Source organism: Mauremys mutica, chromosome 1 (assembly GCF_020497125.1).
Source record: "Mauremys mutica isolate MM-2020 ecotype Southern chromosome 1, ASM2049712v1, whole genome shotgun sequence".
Classification (NCBI taxonomy): domain Eukaryota; kingdom Metazoa; phylum Chordata; order Testudines; family Geoemydidae; genus Mauremys; species Mauremys mutica.
This window is the reverse complement of record NC_059072.1, coordinates 269,163,454-269,181,032: the sequence shown is the minus strand read 5'-3', so window position 1 is coordinate 269,181,032 and position 17,579 is coordinate 269,163,454. Positions and strand designations below refer to the sequence as shown.

At 46.6% G+C, this 17,579-nt stretch overlaps 1 protein-coding gene across 2 annotated transcripts; it reads right to left on the bottom strand.

The window, feature by feature from the left end:
• Positions 1 to 436: 436 nt before the first annotated feature.
• Positions 437 to 1,267, bottom strand: SOX21 (SRY-box transcription factor 21). Of its 2 annotated transcripts, XM_044980911.1 has the most exons (2): positions 902 to 1,267; positions 437 to 820 (listed from the first exon to the last, which is right to left on the bottom strand). In XM_044980911.1, the coding sequence occupies exons 1-2, from the start codon at positions 1,265 to 1,267 to the stop codon at positions 437 to 439; spliced, it is 750 nt and encodes a 249-aa protein (XP_044836846.1). The 2 variants fall into 2 exon arrangements, with proteins under 2 accessions (XP_044836846.1, XP_044836837.1); XM_044980902.1 differs by having other exon boundaries at positions 437 to 1,267.
• Positions 1,268 to 17,579: the final 16,312 nt, after the last annotated feature.

Sequence of the window (17,579 nt, the reverse complement as noted above, 5' to 3'; positions counted from 1 at the left end):
GGAGGAGCGGGAGGGGAGCCAAGCCAGGCAAAGGAAGATTCACTTAGGGAGAAACCAGTGAGAGAACAAGCCCTTTCAGCTCAGGTATCTGGCAAAGGCTGCATGCAACACACCAATTCTAAAAAAAAAAGGGGGGGGCAGATGGGGGAGCCACCTCTAGCTAGGGAGTTTCTTCTCAATGGTGTCTGTGGGCAACACGCAACAGGTCCGAAGAGGGCCAGCCAGGCACCACCTGCTGCTGGAGCAGCGAGAAGTTTGCGGCAGGAGCGCAGGGCAGAAACGCTCCCGTTTACACGGCCACTCGCCCCCGTTCCGCCCTTGCACCTTCCCCGTCGGCGAGTCCGCAGCTGCCGGCGCCCGTCCCTCGGCACCTGTCCGCAGGGCCCGGCGGCTCTCCCGGGAGCCGAGGCGGGGAGTGCGCCGCACGGCCGGGCTGTCATAGCGCCGCCGCGTAGGCTGCCGGGTAGGGGTCCAGCTGGGGCTTGCCCATGCCGGGCAGCAGGATGTAGGCGAGGGGCGGCTGGAGGCCCGGGCTGGGCCAGGCGCTGCAGTTGCAGGGGATCATGTAGCCCGGGTTGCCCGGGGACGGGTGCGAGTGAGTGTGCCCCCCGGCGGCGGCGGCGGCAGCGGCGGCGGCGGCGGCGGCCCCGTGGAAGGCGCCGGCTCCCGCGGCGCCGGGGTAGGCCAGGGAGGAGGCGTAGGGCAGCGCCGAGGCGGAGGAGGACGACGAGAGCTCTGCCATTTTGGAGCCCAGGTCCAGCAGCGAGTAGGGGCTGCTGGCGGCCGCGGCGGCGGCGGCTGCGGCGGCGGCGGCCGCCGACTGGGGGAAGAAGACCCGGGCGGCGGCGGCGGCGGCGGCGGCGGCCGCTTTCTCCGGGTTGGCCAGCAGGGAGTCGTGCACCAGGCCCCCGCCGGCCCCGCCGTGCAGCCCGGCCGCCTTCAGCCCGTGCGGGTGGTCGGGATCCGCCAGGCCGTAGGGCACCGGGAAGGCGAACTTGTCCTTCTTGAGCAGGGTCTTGGGCTTGCGGCGGGGCCGGTACTTGTAGTCGGGATGCTCCTTCATGTGCATGGCCCGCAGCCGCTTGGCCTCGTCGATGAAGGGCCGCTTCTCGGCCTCGGTGAGCAGCTTCCACTCGGCCCCCAGGCGCTTGCTGATCTCCGAGTTGTGCATCTTGGGGTTCTCCTGGGCCATCTTCCGGCGCTGCGCCCGGGACCACACCATGAAGGCGTTCATGGGCCTCTTGACGTGATCCACCGGCTTGGACATGCTGGCCCCCGGCAAGCCCTGCAGCTGCTGCAGGCTGCAGCCCACCCCGCGCTGCCGGCCGCCTGCCCCGGTCACCGCTCCCCCGCCGCTCGCAGCCCGCAGAAAATCAATCTTTGCTCCGCAGCAGAACGAGCCCGGGAACTGCAGCACCAACTTCGGGCCGCTCCTCCCTCTCGGCCTCCCGGGAGGAAAAGTCCCGCACCTGGGGGCTGCTGGGCTCCAGATGGCCCCAACCTCGGGCTCCTCTCCGCACCCTGAAAGCCGATGTCCCAAACGGCAGGTCCCCCTGTGCACCGCTTTCCTCTCCGTCCAGAGCTGGCCCCCCGCCAGGAGACAGTCCCGGGCTCGGGTCTCTTCTTTCCGCCGGGAAGTTTCTTTCTTGTCTCAAGCAGGATTTTGAAACTCTCTCCAAACGCCGCTCGGGTTGGATGCTGGTGCCCCCAGAGTTCAAAGGGAACAACGGAAAAGTGCAAACATCCCCCCTTCCCCTTCCACTAGCTCAGCTCTTCTCGGGGACTTGTCATTTGACAGCGGCCGGGGGGAGCAGGGGAGACACGGCGGCTTCCTTCCGTGCAAGGCGAGCCGCGAGCCAAGCAATGATCACAGAGTCCTACCCATGGCGAGCCTGCAAACAAACCGCGGGCCGGCGCTCTCCGGGCGCAGGGCGTGTGGCAGGGGCGGCGGGAGCTGTCCGCTTTCCTCCCCGGGCCGCTTTAGCGCGAGGCTGGCGATTGGCCGGGTCCCTGCCGCTCACAGCCAGATCGCTGCCCCCGGCGAGCCGCTGCGAGCCGCTTTCTCCTCGGACATACTCGCTTCTTCTCCTTCGCCTGCTGCGGGGTGGGGGGGGATCGTCCCCCACTCTGGTCCGGGCTCAGCGACGCCTCCTGCTGCGGCCCCTAGCGCGCACGCCAGCCGCGCCGGCCGGGCAGGAACCAGCGGCCCCGCTCAGCGCCGAGTCCCGGGATCAGGTTCCAACTTGGAGCTCGGCGGCGGCTCCCAGAGCTTCCAACTAACTTCGCCAAGTTTCATGCGGGCTCCCGGGCAGCTCCACTCCGGCTCGCTCGCCCCCTGCCTGGCTCCTCCTCTGCTCCGGGCTCTCTGGGCTTGCCTGGCCAGAGAGTGACTCGGGGGCGGGCGGGCGGGGGAGGGAAGAGAGGGCGAGGGGGTTTCTAATTAAAATGCTCGGCGATCTCAGCCAGGCAGAAGTGAAGCCGGGTATAAAGTCCCTGGTGTGGCTTGCAGCAGTCTCAGTCGCTCCCTCCTTTTGCCCCTCTGCAGCGGCAGCCAGAGGCAGGCAGGTAAAGCTCTCTCTGCGTGTGCATGTGGGCTGGCTCTGTGTTGCATGTACAGTGTGTGTGTGTATCTGTGTGCAGGGGATCGTGGGGCCCGGCGGGGCTAGTGAGAGGGAGGGACAGCGGGAGCGCCGGCTCCCACCCCCAGCCATTGATTAAACAGCATTCCCCTCCCTTTCACTTCACTGCAGGTTAGGGGGGTGGAGACACCAGAGCCTGCCCTGGCGGGCAGAAGCGGAGTCTGCGCAGCGCTCGCCTGCTAAGTTGGTGTCGAAACACAACCTCTGAGTATTACCCAACTCCGAAGAGCCGCCACGTCCGGCACCCGCAAATCGGCTCCTTCTCACTAGGCGGAGAGAGTTTATTTCGATAAATTGTTCATGATCCCTCCCTCCCCCACTTATTGAGTTACACAGCCGGACAGTCCCCCTTTCTCCTTGCCTGTTGATCCCGGAGATACCCTTCCCCAGACTCCCTTTGCCACAGAGGAAATGTCCCAGGAAGGAGAGTGACTCCAAATTAGGGGCACCGGAGCAACTTGCTGTCATGTGGCCAGTTGTTTTAAACAGCCCATTTTAAGTCGACAACAGGCACCGCTCGCTTGTGCTGGTTGTTGTTTTCAAAACCTTGTTAAAAGCACACTGCTAGTTTGCTCTTTATATACTAGGCTGGAGATAATTGTGTAGCCACACTACACCGATTGCACTCAACACCAGAGCAGGGTCAACGTTACGCCTATACAAAGAAAACGGGTGTAAATCGCACTGATCCCAAGACTACGTATTTAAATATAGTTCGTTGCCAAGGTTTTGTTTACTTTTGCCCAATGAAACAATTTTCTCCCCGTTGGAAAAAACCCACAACCCGTGCTTTTGGCAGCGGCGTGAGCTCTTCGATTTGCATATTTTCTTTTCTTCTGGATATGCTAGTTCGCACTCACCCCAACCCGATCTGTCTGAATGTGTTGCTAACAAGTTGGCCTGTCAGTCAGGGTGAACTCGCTCGCCTTGTTTGTACTTCGGCAGATTGGTTTTGACTTACCTTTGTGGTATGTGGAAGTACGAACTCCAATACACCATTAACTCTTTCCCACGTTATTATCAGGCCGAGGTGTACACCGACAGATCTCGGCTAAGGTCAAAGCTGGATCCAAGAGTCAGCTGAAGAAACAGTTGGGATGGCAGCCACAATCCCTTCACTCAGCGCGAGAGAGAGAGAGCACCCCTGGTCATTCCCAGGCTCTGGTTCAGCAATCATTGGGGGAAGGCGTTTGGGGAAATGTCTGAGGGGATTTCTTTTGTTGCCACAGTAAAAGTAGCTCTGTGAAAAGTTCGTTTCACATCAACTATGCGCTTGTATTGGTGAAACGATGTGTTTGAGGGGCTCTCTTTATAAGCACTTTCTTTCAAAAGTCAGCCAATGGGCGGAAGAGCACATACTTCAGATATGGTTAATCAGCCGGGTCTATCGACAGAGCGGGCTATGATCATCCATTATGAAAAACTATAATCCTACCAAAAAGAATAGGAGTACTTGTGGCACTTTAGAGACTAACGCATTTAAGGTGCCGCAAGTACTCCTACTCTTTTTGCGGATACAGACTAACACGGCTGCTACTCTGAAACATATAATCCTACCGTTTTTATGCTACTAAAATATTTTCAGAAGCTCTACCGCTGAAGTAAAGATATGAGATATTTTCTCTTCCCTCTCTCTGTATGTGTGATGTGCTGCATATACACATGTCCAAACTGATAGCCAGCCCGAGCTGGTGAAAATCAGTACAGCTCCATTGACTACACTGGACCTGTCTGTCTACACTAGTTGAAGATCTTGCCAGTTAAAATGCCCTGAATAATTTACACATAAAATGTACCTACCCTGTCTTCATATTTAATGTATTATCCCTTTACCACTCATTTATACATATTCCTCTCAATCTTCAAATCCACCTTGCCAACTTTTGACCCCTCACAATCCATTTAGCTGTGAAAAAGTTACCATCGGTTGTCAAAAGCAGGGAGATTAAGCTATCTACTAGCATTGACTGCCGTTTAGGCTTAAAAGGAAAATCCTATTTCTTGAAGGTTGAGAAAGTGACCAAGAGTGGCTGTAGCCAGCATAGGTATTACTGCTCTCCAGGTCACTTTTTCAAGCCATCGCCAAGAGTTTCCCGCTCTGAAATGAAAAGTCAATATTTCAAATCATCTCATTTGTATTAACCAAGGAGCAATTTCATATGCCAAGCATTCGATGGCATCCTTTATTGGGGGGAAATAATCCCATAGCTCTTTTTGCCTAGATCAGATGCCGGCACAATCAGTTCCTTCCTGTATTTCAGTGCAAGGGGAGGAAGGGAGGACATTATTTCTATGGCCCCGACCACCGTGAGAACCCATAAAAGCTAAGACAAAGAGTTAAAAGAGAGAGAAGAGCCACCCTTTGGCTGCTACTGCCAATCAAATTCCAGACCCTTAGACGGGTGTGGGATAGGCGCCCGATCCTTTACTCCTTAGCCTGCCAACATTCTCATTAACGCCATTAGACAATTCGTCTAAGGAGTACGGGGTCCGCCTTCTGAATGATTAACAAGGATGTTTCATTTTCCTCTCGGCTCTCCTGTTTTTGATATTACTCCAATCGGTGATTATAACAAGGGGAACGGGACTTCCCTCCACGCCCTTAGATCCGAGTACTCTAGATAGTGAAAGGCAGCGCTCCATGCTATTCTACTGTCGAACAACTCGCCGAGAGCCGAGCTGTATCGGACAAATGTGTGGCAGAAAAACGACAGTGGACAGGAGTACAAAGAAGAATGATTCAAAAATAAAAAACACGAGTCTCTTCTTACGGGCTAGGTGTAGACTTGCCAATTTGATTGACGTGGACAGAGTGGCAACAGTTTTTAGTCCGCCCATGCGTTAGTTTGTGGACTGTTGTGATCCTATTTGGAGCTTGTGGCTCACAAGGGACAAGAGTGAATCTGTGGAGAAATGATGAATGTACAAACATTTTTCGCTTTTCACAGACACTGCACGTAAAGAAAGGCTCTCGCCGCTGACAGGAATGGCTGATGAACACAGGTTGGGGGGTGGGAGAGGGGCTTCAAGAGATTTTCTAAGGTAAATGTTCATCGTTGCCTCTAAAATCCCTCGGAGAGATCAGAACAATGAACACGTGCATCTTGATATACTCACGCCTCTGTGAAAGAATAAGAAAAATAAGCGTCTAGGTAATTGACAGCACAAGTATGCCCCATCTCACTGACTCCTCTCTTGAAAAAAAGTCACCATTTGCAAATGCCTGACTTCACAAATGTATGTTTCTGATTATTTGGTAGGATTCCAAAAAGTGAAAAAACTAATTAAAAAATAAAATATTTTATTGATCATAAATTATTTGACACGCTTTCTCAGACTGATAAATTGCTATGATTTGGGTTGAGTACATTTTTCTAGTTTTAAATGAAACACTATATACAAAGATCTAGTTTCCAAAGTGCTTTTCTTTCCACGTAACGCTTGTGGTAGCCACTGGCTGTTACAGAATACACATACGGTCCGTAGTTAAAGGTCTGTATTTCTATGGTAATTTGCTGTTAAGAGGTGTGAACGAGGTGATGTTGACTTCACTGGGAGTAAATTTGGACCTGCAGACTCCGATTAGGAGTGAATGTAGAGTTTAGGCTTCCACTCCATCCTTCACACATCCTATGGTGCCTAAGTATACGCGCACAATGGGACTGATACTGTTAGAGCAGGGCAGGGCTCATGGTACCTAACATCATGCACAATTTTAGAACCTTGACATTCCTAATCAAGAGTGGAAGATTTAACTGAATTTACTTACCTGTAACATTACCTTAGGTAGTTATGTATATGTTAATTGCTCAGATGATGCAGTAGTATCAACATAATTTCTGAGAGTAACGAGAAAATGATCCTGTGTAATGTAATTTACTTGCATTGGACTTGTCAATTATGATATAATGCAAATTCAGATGCATACTTTTGCTTCCAATACAGCAAAATGAGTAGCTGCATTACCATGCAAAGATAAAATAATAATACACTTTATCTGAAACTTTAATATTTTATTCTAGCAGTTTAAATTTTAGAATGTACAATATCTTTTCAGTGCCCAAATATTAATTTTGGAAAGTTGAGTATGTTTAAAGTAAACAACTACAATCCCCTCAATTCTATTAGCCTGTTTAAGTGATCGGTAATATTCCACTCTTGTGATTTGATAAATTATATTTCATCTTTGCTCTCCCTAAAGTTAGGTATAGTTTTAAGAGGCTGTTTTTATTTTTCAAGCACAGCTTAGAGCAGCAATAGAGCAGGTAAACACTGTAATTCTTCCTAATTTGTGTTATTTGAATTTAATAATAAGGTGGCAAGTCAGAGAGATAAAAAGTATTAGACGAATAATGGCTAGCCAGATAGCAATCTGCACCTAATCATTCCAACGAAGTGAAAAGCTGACTCATAAGCTCAATAGACTTATCACTGCACTATATTTATAGAGCCACATTGTGATTTTACTGCTTTGTTTGTGCACTAAAGCTTTTCCATATACAAACTGAGAAGCTGACAGTTTTCTTTGTGCAGGTATCAGCCACCAATTCCACATTTACTTTCAGTTGTCAAAAGTTGGCAGACACTATAGTATCTTAAACACACTTTTCTACGTGGTATAGTTCCTCAGATTTGTGAGTGTTGCTTATTATCTACCACCTCACCAGTACAAGCACACAAGTAGAGAGAAAATACATTTTACATATATACCATATATGCTAGATTCAGTTATATGCTTGCAAAGAGTGCTTCAAAATGTTCAATAGTTTTATTTTTCAATAATATTCACCTTTTTTTTATTAGAGCACTGGTAGCACAACTTTAAGTGTCTAGTAATGATTCCACCATGAAGCACTATTTTCTAGGTTTATATTTTATAATCTGGCTGTAAAAGTGTGATTCTGGTTGGAATCTGGCATACAAAAACTCAGCTGGAGAATAAATTTTTTATAATAAATATATTGGGTTATATGGTTTGCTATTTTAAGTTAAAGATTTTACTAGGTTTGGAAGCTTTCAGTGCTTCTAAAATTAAAAAAAATAATTAAAAAAATAAATCTAATGCTTTTGGTAACGCTAGACTATGTTCTAATAATTTTTGTGGGACTGATCCTATAACTACTCTATACACAGAACTCCTGCTGAAATCAAAGGAAACTCCATGGACAGGGCAGCTGCAGGGTCCAACTCGGAACGGGATCCCCAGTTATATGGACCATAAACAAGGAGTTTAAAATGTAGTCCTACTTTGAAAAGTGAGGCTGTAAAATTGATATCTTCTTACTCAATTGATCTGCACCCCATTTGAAATCAGAGTCATATTAATTTACTTCAGTGACTAAAATAAATTTCTGCTATTTTTTAATCTTGTTGGCCTTGCAGAAATTATAGCTTTGGGCGAGTTGGATTCCATTCTGGCTCATATGTAATCAGCGTGATTGGTAACTAAGTTCTGGCTGCAGTATCTTTGCTGCTGGTGGTTCATAAGACAGAAAGAAGTCACTTTGTTCTTAGATTCCAAGATGAATTTGCATCAGTGGCAATTTGAAAAACAAACAAACAGCTTTTTCCTTGTAAACTGAATATAGTTGATCTGGAAATCACAGGGAGACAATTAGCACAGACCCCACAATATCATTTTTAAAGAATCATTTTTCAGAATAGGGTCACAATGATTCCCCTACATTAAGGTCTTACAAACATTTATGTATATGCATAACTTTTTTCACATGAATAGCCTTTTGATTTCAATGGAACTATTCCTATGAGTAAAGTTCTGCCCATGAACAAAGAGTCAAATTCTCTGTATTAATCAAGCAAAACTCCCACTAAAGTCAGAATTTGGGCTAATGTATTCACATAATATTATGGAGACTTCTACTCATCTGAGCAGTCTCTATCTACTGAACCCATCACAACTTTCTTGTCCTAGCTGAAGTTAAATTACCTTTCATACCAAGGGCATAATGATTAGCTTTGGGATCAGTTATCTTAGCAACTGAGATCAGGAACATGACATTCATGCTAAGTGGGAAAAAGGCTTTGAGATCTGAAGGGTTCCCCCAAATGAGTATATTAACAAATAATACATTAAATGAGACCCTCTTTTCTTGGAATATATTGTGAGGCTTTTGCCAAAGGAAAGATACTGGAGAGTATTTTTAGGCATTTAGAGAGCAATCTTTCATGGTGCTGCTTAGACCAGGCAAGGACCACCTTCCTTCCACTTCACAGTATTGACCAGAAGAGCAGGGAGGTGTTTGCCTGGCTGTGATGGGATGCACCCACTGCGCACTAGACTGGAAAGGGTTATCTCTGCATTGTGGACTGAGGAAGTCACTCCCACCAAGCCCTACTGGGCATGCTCCAAGTGTAGCAGTGGTTTAAAAGTGAGAAGCCCAGATCAGTCTGGGCTGACAGCTGAAGAGGAAGGATGTTTGCTGCAGGCTCCAGCCCAGGAAGTGCCAGAGGCTCCAACAGCGGAAGCCAGGAATGCCAAGACCCAGGTGGAGATCCAGACACCAGCAGACATTCAGGAGAACCCAAGATCACTGGGAGCCCTCTGTGCTGACGAGTCTGGAGACCCCAGAGATGCCTAGACCATGACTACAAGGGACATGGTAGGAAGTAGCCCAGGGAGGATGCCAGATGTAGGGCTGAGAACAGTCAGCGTGTTGTGATCAGATTGCTGCTGACTCAGTGGTGGAGATCTTCACCACTGACAGAGTCCTGGGCTGGGACTCGTAGGAGCAGGGAGGACCTGGGTCCCCCTACCCTGGCCACACCTAGGTGGCAGCCTGTTATCCTTGACTTTGGTCAGTAGGCCATACCACCCTGCAGATAAGGCCAATCAATTGACTCTGGCCTCAATTACCACCCTGACAATAAGGCCAACTCAATTGACTGTGGCCATTAGGCCTTACTGTCTTGTGGATAAGGGTGATCCTATTGACTCTGGCCATTGGGCTTTATAACTCTGGCACCTAGAACAGTGCAGTGAACCTATTTGTGGACTGGGAATTCCCCCTTTGCATGCAAGGAGGATGGGGTGGTGCCCCCACCACAACACATTGTCAGAAATATATTTTGCTGACCAGTCTGAGTTTGTTCAGGGATGATACACAGCCATAAACCAGATAAAGTTGTTTTGTCTGTCAGGGATGGTAGGCAAGTCCCAAGAGCTATGAGCAGTTCAGAGTTGAGAAGGCTTCTGACTTCACTGTGTGGGGCGGTCTCTTGGAAACATTGAAATAAAGTAGCCACTTTTGGAACTTTGTTCAATGCATACAGAAGGGCTAAAACAAAGGCCAGAACTAACTCTTTGGGGTTTGCCCTCTCAAGAGAAGCTTAGCAGAGGTTCCTACGGTCATCTCTGCTGTCTGCTATGCCAGGAGAATACTAGGGTCTCTTTACCATTTGATTCTTAAGAATTACTATTTCCAGGTGGTTACAGAGAAGTCAGGAATTAAGAGCTTAATAAGAAACGAGCCTTTAAATGAAGAAATCTATGTTAGGGCTGAAAAAACATGTCCTATCCCTATTTATAGAGGATGCCTCATTGCTACTCTGAACTCAGCAGGATAGCTCTAGTAAGATTTTATCCTTATCTATAAGTGGCCAATTTTCTGAGTTTTGGCCAATTGGGAGATGTCAGTGGTGCCTCTACTGTCATACCAGCTCACTAAGGAAATGCTGAAGGGTCTTCCTTTGCTTGGTATCAGAATTATGTAAATATGTAGGAGTCTGGCTCAGCCTAAAAGGACTTGAGAGCACTTCATGGACCAGGTTCAGTTTTCTTGATGCTGTAAACCAGGGGTCGGCAACCTTTCAGAAGTGGTGTGCCGAGTCTTCATTTATTCACTCTAGTTTAAGGTTTTGCGTGCCAGTAATACATTTTAGCGTTTTTAGAAGGTCTCTTTCTATAAGTTTATAGTATATAACTAAACTATTGTTGTATGTGAAGTAAATAAGGTTTTTAAAATGTTTAAGAAGCTTCATTTAAAATTAAATTAAAATGCAAAGCCCCCCAGACAGGTGGCCAGGACCTGGGCAGTGTGAGTGCCACTGAAAATCAGCTCACGTGCCGCCTACCCCTGCTGTAAACTATACCATTGCCAGCAGCTCAGCCAGTGTGTTTCAGGAGGAGATCCACCCCTAGGGAGGTCAGATCGTAGTATTGCTCCTACCCTGGCTCAAGTATTCTGCCAGGGGAAGGCCACTTTACATTTACTGGGCTGTTGGAGGCTGCAGATGGGAAGTATTGAACCAAATTGTGTTCATGGCTGCCTTGCACATGTCTTATCACCTACTTTTTGGGCTGATCCTGCATTCCACCACTGAAACCTCTTCATAGCAGACTTTTTTATTGCCAAGAGCCTATATTATGCTGTCTTTTTGCTGGCCTAGATTCTGGACTGAATCTAGCCTAATTTCCCTGTGTTCAGGAGCGGCGCCAGGGTTTCTGGCGCCCTAGGCAGAATTCGGGGGGTGGCATTTTGTGTGCTCCCCACGGGGCGCGCGGGAGCTTCTGGTTCCACACCCATCGTGCCGCCGAAGAAGGACCCTCTGCCGAAATGCCGCAGGCGACAGCAGCAGTCATTGAGCTGCTCAATTGCCTGCCGCTGTTTTCTGCGGCACGTCGGCAGAAGGTCCTTCTTCGGCGGCGCGACGGGAGCAGAACCGGAAGCTCCCGTGCGCCCCCTGGGGAGTGCACAAAATGCTGCCCCCCGAATCCTGGTGCCCTAGGCAACCGCCTAGGGTCGCCTAATGGAAGCGCCGGCCCTGCTGTGTTAGTTATTTAGTGGGCTCTTGTTGTGGTTAACATTTTGTAAGATGGTGAGAAATTTATTTGTTCTCCTGTAAGCTTATCTATAACTTTTCAATAATGGGTAGTGTTTTTATATATATGGATTGAAATTCCGCTTTCTCTTTTTATTAGTATTTTAATATTTTTGTTAAACTTTTCCCTGGAAGGTTTGACATGATCATACAGTAAGATTATAAAATTGTACTAGTAAGAGACTAAAGACATTTGAGTCCCTCTGCCTACAAAGGCCGGTTACAGCTGCCTGACAGAGGAAGTAAGAGATATTTAAGAATACTACACTTGATCTTTTTTTCTTCCAGAACTCATACAGTCTATTGTGGCACACATTGCCACTGTCCAGAGCCCTCCCACATTTGCAAATTTGACCGCCACACCTTAGGAACAGTGCCAACACCACAGCTGCTAAAATTCTCACCTACGCTCTATTACCTCAGTAATGGAAATTCCTTTCTCTATGGCCACCTGAGGACCCAGGTTTCCATGATCCAACATGTACTAAATGCCACTGGCTACCTTCTCATGCACCCACATCAATCATATTCTCTGAAAACTCAAATGATGCACATGGATTTTCAAAATCCAGTTAAAAAGCACTGTCCCCTTTTTTTTTTAAAACTCTCCATGGACTTGCTGCAGAAAGTGCTTTCATACTCATCTCTGGCTCCCTCTTCTTGGTTAACACTGGCCTCTTCCTTGACCTTCAGCACAATCTTACTACTATCTAAGTGTCAGAACTTTTTCTCTGTAGCCCCTGTTGTCTGGAACAACCTGTCTATTTTTCTTCACTTTGTCAACTTCCTATCTTATTTCAAATCTCCATTGAAAACATATTTTCCACATTACTTAAACCTCTTAGTTTCTCTCCTATTATTATTTTTACTTATTTTCCCTGTAATTGTGATATTTAATTCTATCAAGCATGATGGAATACAGTTGGAATTGAAGATTGTCTATAAAATACATTTGTATTGTATTGGATAGGGTACAAAAGAATTGTCAATGTTAAACAAATGGTCAAATGAAGTCAATAGAGTTATACAAAGGATGAATTTGGCCCTTTGTGCATTAATCTTATTTAAGCTTTTTGGCTGCAATGTGCCAAGCAGATCTAAGCCTATGACAGCCAATTTATTTCCTTACATAGTATCCATCAGAGTAGCTTATTAGCAATGAAAGTAAAAGATAAAGATCGTTTTTTGACAAATGAAGTTCACAACTTAAAAATCTGACCCTTTTCATGGATTCTATAGAAGAGTAAGACCTCTGAAAGCATCTACATTCATTCAGGAGAGCTAGAAATATGCAAACATTTGACCAATGTCAGTAGAGACATTTCCTTCTAATCAGTGGGAAAAATCAAATCAAATTACCCCAGAAAGAGAAATTTCTTTGATTTTCTGTTGTCTTGCTCTTATATTTGACTGTCAAATATCATTATAAAACATGAAGAGAGTTATGGGAAAAAGTATTCATTCTGAACAGGGCCGGCTCCAGGGTTTCTGCTGCCCCAAGCAAAAAAAAAAAAAAAAAAGTTGCGATAAGCTCTACCGCCGCCGCTTCAGTCTGCTGGTCCTTCGCTCGAAGAGGGAGTGAGGGACCTGCCGCTGAATTGCCGCCAAAGAGCTGGACATGCCACCCCTCTCCATTGACCGCCCCAAGTACCTGCTGGCTGGGCTGGTGCCTGGAACTGGCCCTGATTCTGGATGAATTATTATTGGCCCAGCAGGTAAATAAGTTGGGCTCCTTTGAAAATCCCAACCTAAGGCCCCTCAGATCCCATTGAATGTCAATGGGATTTTGTGCCCTTACTCCTTTAGGCTCCTTTGAAAACCCCAGCTTTAGTAGTTGAGTGGAGTTAGACCTAAAACATGTTGATGCTTTCAGGAAAGGACTAGATTATTAATCACACCAGCCACACCATCAGAGGCTCGTTCACCTGCACATCTACCAGTGTGATATGTGCCAGCAATGCCCCTCTGCCACATACATTGGCCAAACCGGACAGTCTCTATGCAAAAGAATAAATGGACACAAATCAGACAAGAATTATAACATTAAAAAACCAGTTGGAGAACACTTCAATCTCCATGGTCACTCAATTACAGACCTAAAAGTCACAATTTTCCAACAAAAAAACTTCAAAAACAGACTCCAATGAGCAGGGGCAGCTCCAGGCCCCAGCACACCAAGCGTGTGCTTGGGGCGGCATGCCGAGGGGGGCACTCTGACGGTCGCCGGGAGGTCGGCAGGCAGGTTGCCTTCGGTGGCATGCCTGTGGAGGGTCTGCTGGTCCCGTGGCTCCAGCGAAGCTGCAGGACCAGTGGACCTTCCGCAGGCACGCCTGCGGGAGGTCCACCATAGCCGCGGGACCGGCGACTGGCAGAGCACTCCCCCGCGGCGTGCCGCTGTGCTTGGGGCAGCGAAATGTCTAGAGCCGCCCCTGCCAATGAGAAACTGCAGAATTGGAATTAATTTGCAAACTGGACACCATTAAATTAGTCTTGAATAAAGACTGGGAGTGGATGGGTCATTACACAAAGTAAAAACTATTTCTCCATGCTAATTTTCTCCTACTGTTACTCACACCTTCTTGTCAACTGTTGGAAATGGGCCATCCTGATTATCACTACAATTTTTTTTTCTCCTGCTGATAACAGCCCACCTTAATTGATTAGTCTCGTTATAGTTGGTATGGCAACACCAATTTTTTCATGTCCTCTATGTATATATATCTTCCTAATGTATTTTCCACTGCATGCATCCGATGAAGTGGGTTTTAGCCCACGAAAGCTTATGCCTAAATAAATTTGTTAGTCTCTAAGGTGCCACAAGTACTCCTCGTTCTTTTTGCTAGATTATAATATTGTTCTCTCACTCAAAACAGGCTTCTCAATCCTGCCACTTTTTTGCAACTAGGAAGGCCAGACAGCATTTAGAGCAAAGACTAAATAAAATTCAGTTAGGTTTTATTTGCATTTATCTGGACCTTTGACTTCACTTTGCTCTCGGTACCTGCTGCTTTCAGTATCTAAGAGGCAAAGCTAAAAATGCAAACTGATTTTTGTCCTTGCCTTGGCACTACTTTAACCATCAGGCCTGCCCTGCAATATCTGAACCAAATAGCATGGCAAGACCGGAGGGAAAAATCAGCTGCAAAATATACTCTCCCTACCCATCTACATTTCATTGTAGATGAAGTTTCTCTTTGCTGGCATAGTTTAGCCCTTTGTTGGCATAGATAACTGCTCCATTTTTTAAAAGAATACCTGTCTAGCAATTATAGCTGTACATTTTGAGTACTGCAAACACTAAAATTAACGAGTGAACAATTTTCTGTATATCATGCTATAATCCAATTAGAGGAAGAGTGTTGCATGTGTGCATATTAGAAACACTAGTACTGTTGTGTTTAGCAGCGGCAATAGCTCTATCTGACAGATACAGTGCTGCATGTCTTCATGCTCAAATTGAAATCCTGGCCCCATTGAAGTCAGTGACAAAGCTCCCACTGACTACAATGAAGCCAGGAGTTCACCCACTGTTTCTAATGTGAATATAGGGCCTGATCCATAACCTACTGAGGTTAATTGAAAGGTTACCATTGACTTCAGTGAGCTTTGGATCAGATCCATAGTGATTTTTTTTCACAGACGGAAACAATTACTAGCAAACAAGAAGGGCCAGAATGTCCAAGAATTCTTTGTGTGAAATGAAATGTTACAATAACATTTGATTTGGCCTGGCATGAGACTATGACAAACACAATCAATGTTATTTGCCAGGTTTATTTTTGATTTCATGATGCATTAAATTGAAAGTTTAATGAAAATGTGAAATTGATATAATTTCTCTCAGACATAACATGGACAGGTGCAATGTGAGCTTCTTCACACAGACTTCAATTTGAGTAATATAAGCTCAAGGACTCATATTGCTGGTACTAAAACATTCTTGGAATTTCTAAATATTGCAGATGACAATTTCCTGATTCAAGAAGTGCTGCATTCAACATGGGGGAATTCCATATTTAATCAGAAAAATATAAATGATAATCATTTAAGAACACCTTACCAGAGTCCCCCAAAGCCACAATCAAGGAATTAGGCCATATTGGTTAAAAACACAACCTGATTTAGAGGGGAAACGAAGACAGCTTTAAAGAATAATATATAAAAACAGAAGAAAAGGGAAGCTGACAGTAATGAATACAAATCAGAAACTAGGAACTGTATAACATTGATAAAGGAAACAAAAGGACACAAGGAGAAATCTATGGCCAGAAGAGTTAAGGACAAAATAAGTTTTTAAAGTATATTTTGGGAACAAAAAGAATCTCAAGAATAGTATTGGTCCATTACTCAATGGAAATAGTAGAACTGTCAATCCAGAAAAGGCAAAAGTATACAATAAAATAATCTGTTCTGTATTTGGGGGTGGGGGAGAAACAGATGATATCATATCATATGATGATGATACTCTTTCCATTCCATTAATATCTCAGGAGGATTTTAAACAACCGCTACTAAAATTAGATATTTTAAAGTCAGTAGGTCCAGATAACTTGCAACCAAGATTTTTTAAAGATCTGGCTAGAGCTCCATGGACTGTTAATATTGATTTTTCAATAAGTCTTGGAACACTGGGGAAGTTCCAAAGGACTGGAAGCAAGCTAATGTTGTGCCAATATTTAAGAAGGGGAAATAGGATGACCTAGATAATTACCAGGGTGTATGATGCGGTGTTCACCTCACACTAGCCTGGAAAGGATTAATGAGGCTGAGAAGGGATCAGTTAGCCTGCTGGCCATGCCTGAGGGGAATAAGGTTTGCTAAGCAACCCCGGATTGATGATGGAGCCCAGCCCTGTGTAGGAGGAACAGGCAGGGCCAGGGTGACCAGATGTCCTGATTTTGGGGTCTTTTTCTTATATAGGCTCCTATTTACCTCCCCCCCCACACACACACACCCATCCTGGTATTTCACACTTGCTGTCTGTTCACCCTAGGCAGGGCTAATACAAAGGCAGGAAGTTGGCAGCAGAAAGGCAGCATTAGAGAGGGAAAGGAGGAACCCCGGGGGAGAGGAGAAGCCCTGGGATTCATGAGTTTACTAGAAGGGTGGTGGAGCTGAAGCCTGATAGAGGTGGGGTAGGAGAAGGCTCAGAGAAATGGCATCAAGGTTGTCTGCTGATTAGAGGGTCCCTGAGCTGGAACATGGAGTAAAGGGTGGGCCTGAGTTTCCCTATCAGCTATTGGGGGAAATGTCAGGGCTTTGAGTTAGAGGACTGCTCAGAATGATACCCAGAGAGGCACTGGCTGATGAGACTTTGACACCCTGGAAGGGGAAAACACAGAGCGACCTGGCCGGAGGGCTAAGCCATGAAGAGGGCGCCATCTCCATTTACAGAGACAAAGCACTGCAACTTCTGGACAACGCGAGGGGCTGCAGTGCAAGCGAGAAGCCAGAAGGGGTGTCAGACCAAGCACAGCTAATCCCCAGGAGGAGCCCCCCTCCACCATGGTGAATAAGGAACCTGGTGACAGAGTCTCAGTTTGATATTGAACCTGGGCAAGATAATGGAGCAGCTGATGTACTCAATCAAGAATTAAAGGAGGGTAATATAATGAATTCCAATCAATATGGGTTTATGGAAAATACATCCTGTCAATTAACTTGATTTTTTTTTATGAGTTTACAAGTTTGGTTGGTAAAGGAGTTATGTAATATACCTAGTCTTGGCATAAAGCATTTGACTTGGTATCACATGACATTTTGATTTTAAAAAATAGAATCAGTACCAGGTTTCTAATGGCACCAGGTGCAAACTCAGAAGTGGCCCCAGTGCCTGCACCATGGTTCCTCCCCTGGCTTTGCCCGTGTATCCTGAGGCCCCATCCCTGCTTGACCTCTTCCCCCTGAGGCTCTGCGCATGGCTTGCTCCTCTCCGCCCCTCCTTCCCTTGGTCCACCCTTTCTCCTCCGCTCTCTCCCCTCCTGTGCAAGTGGTGGGTGGGACCTCGGGGGAAGAGGCTGAGTGGGGGTGAGGCCTTGGGGGCAGAGCCTCGGGGTGGAGTTTGGGCGGGGTGTCGGAGGGAAGAGACTGAGCTCAGACAGA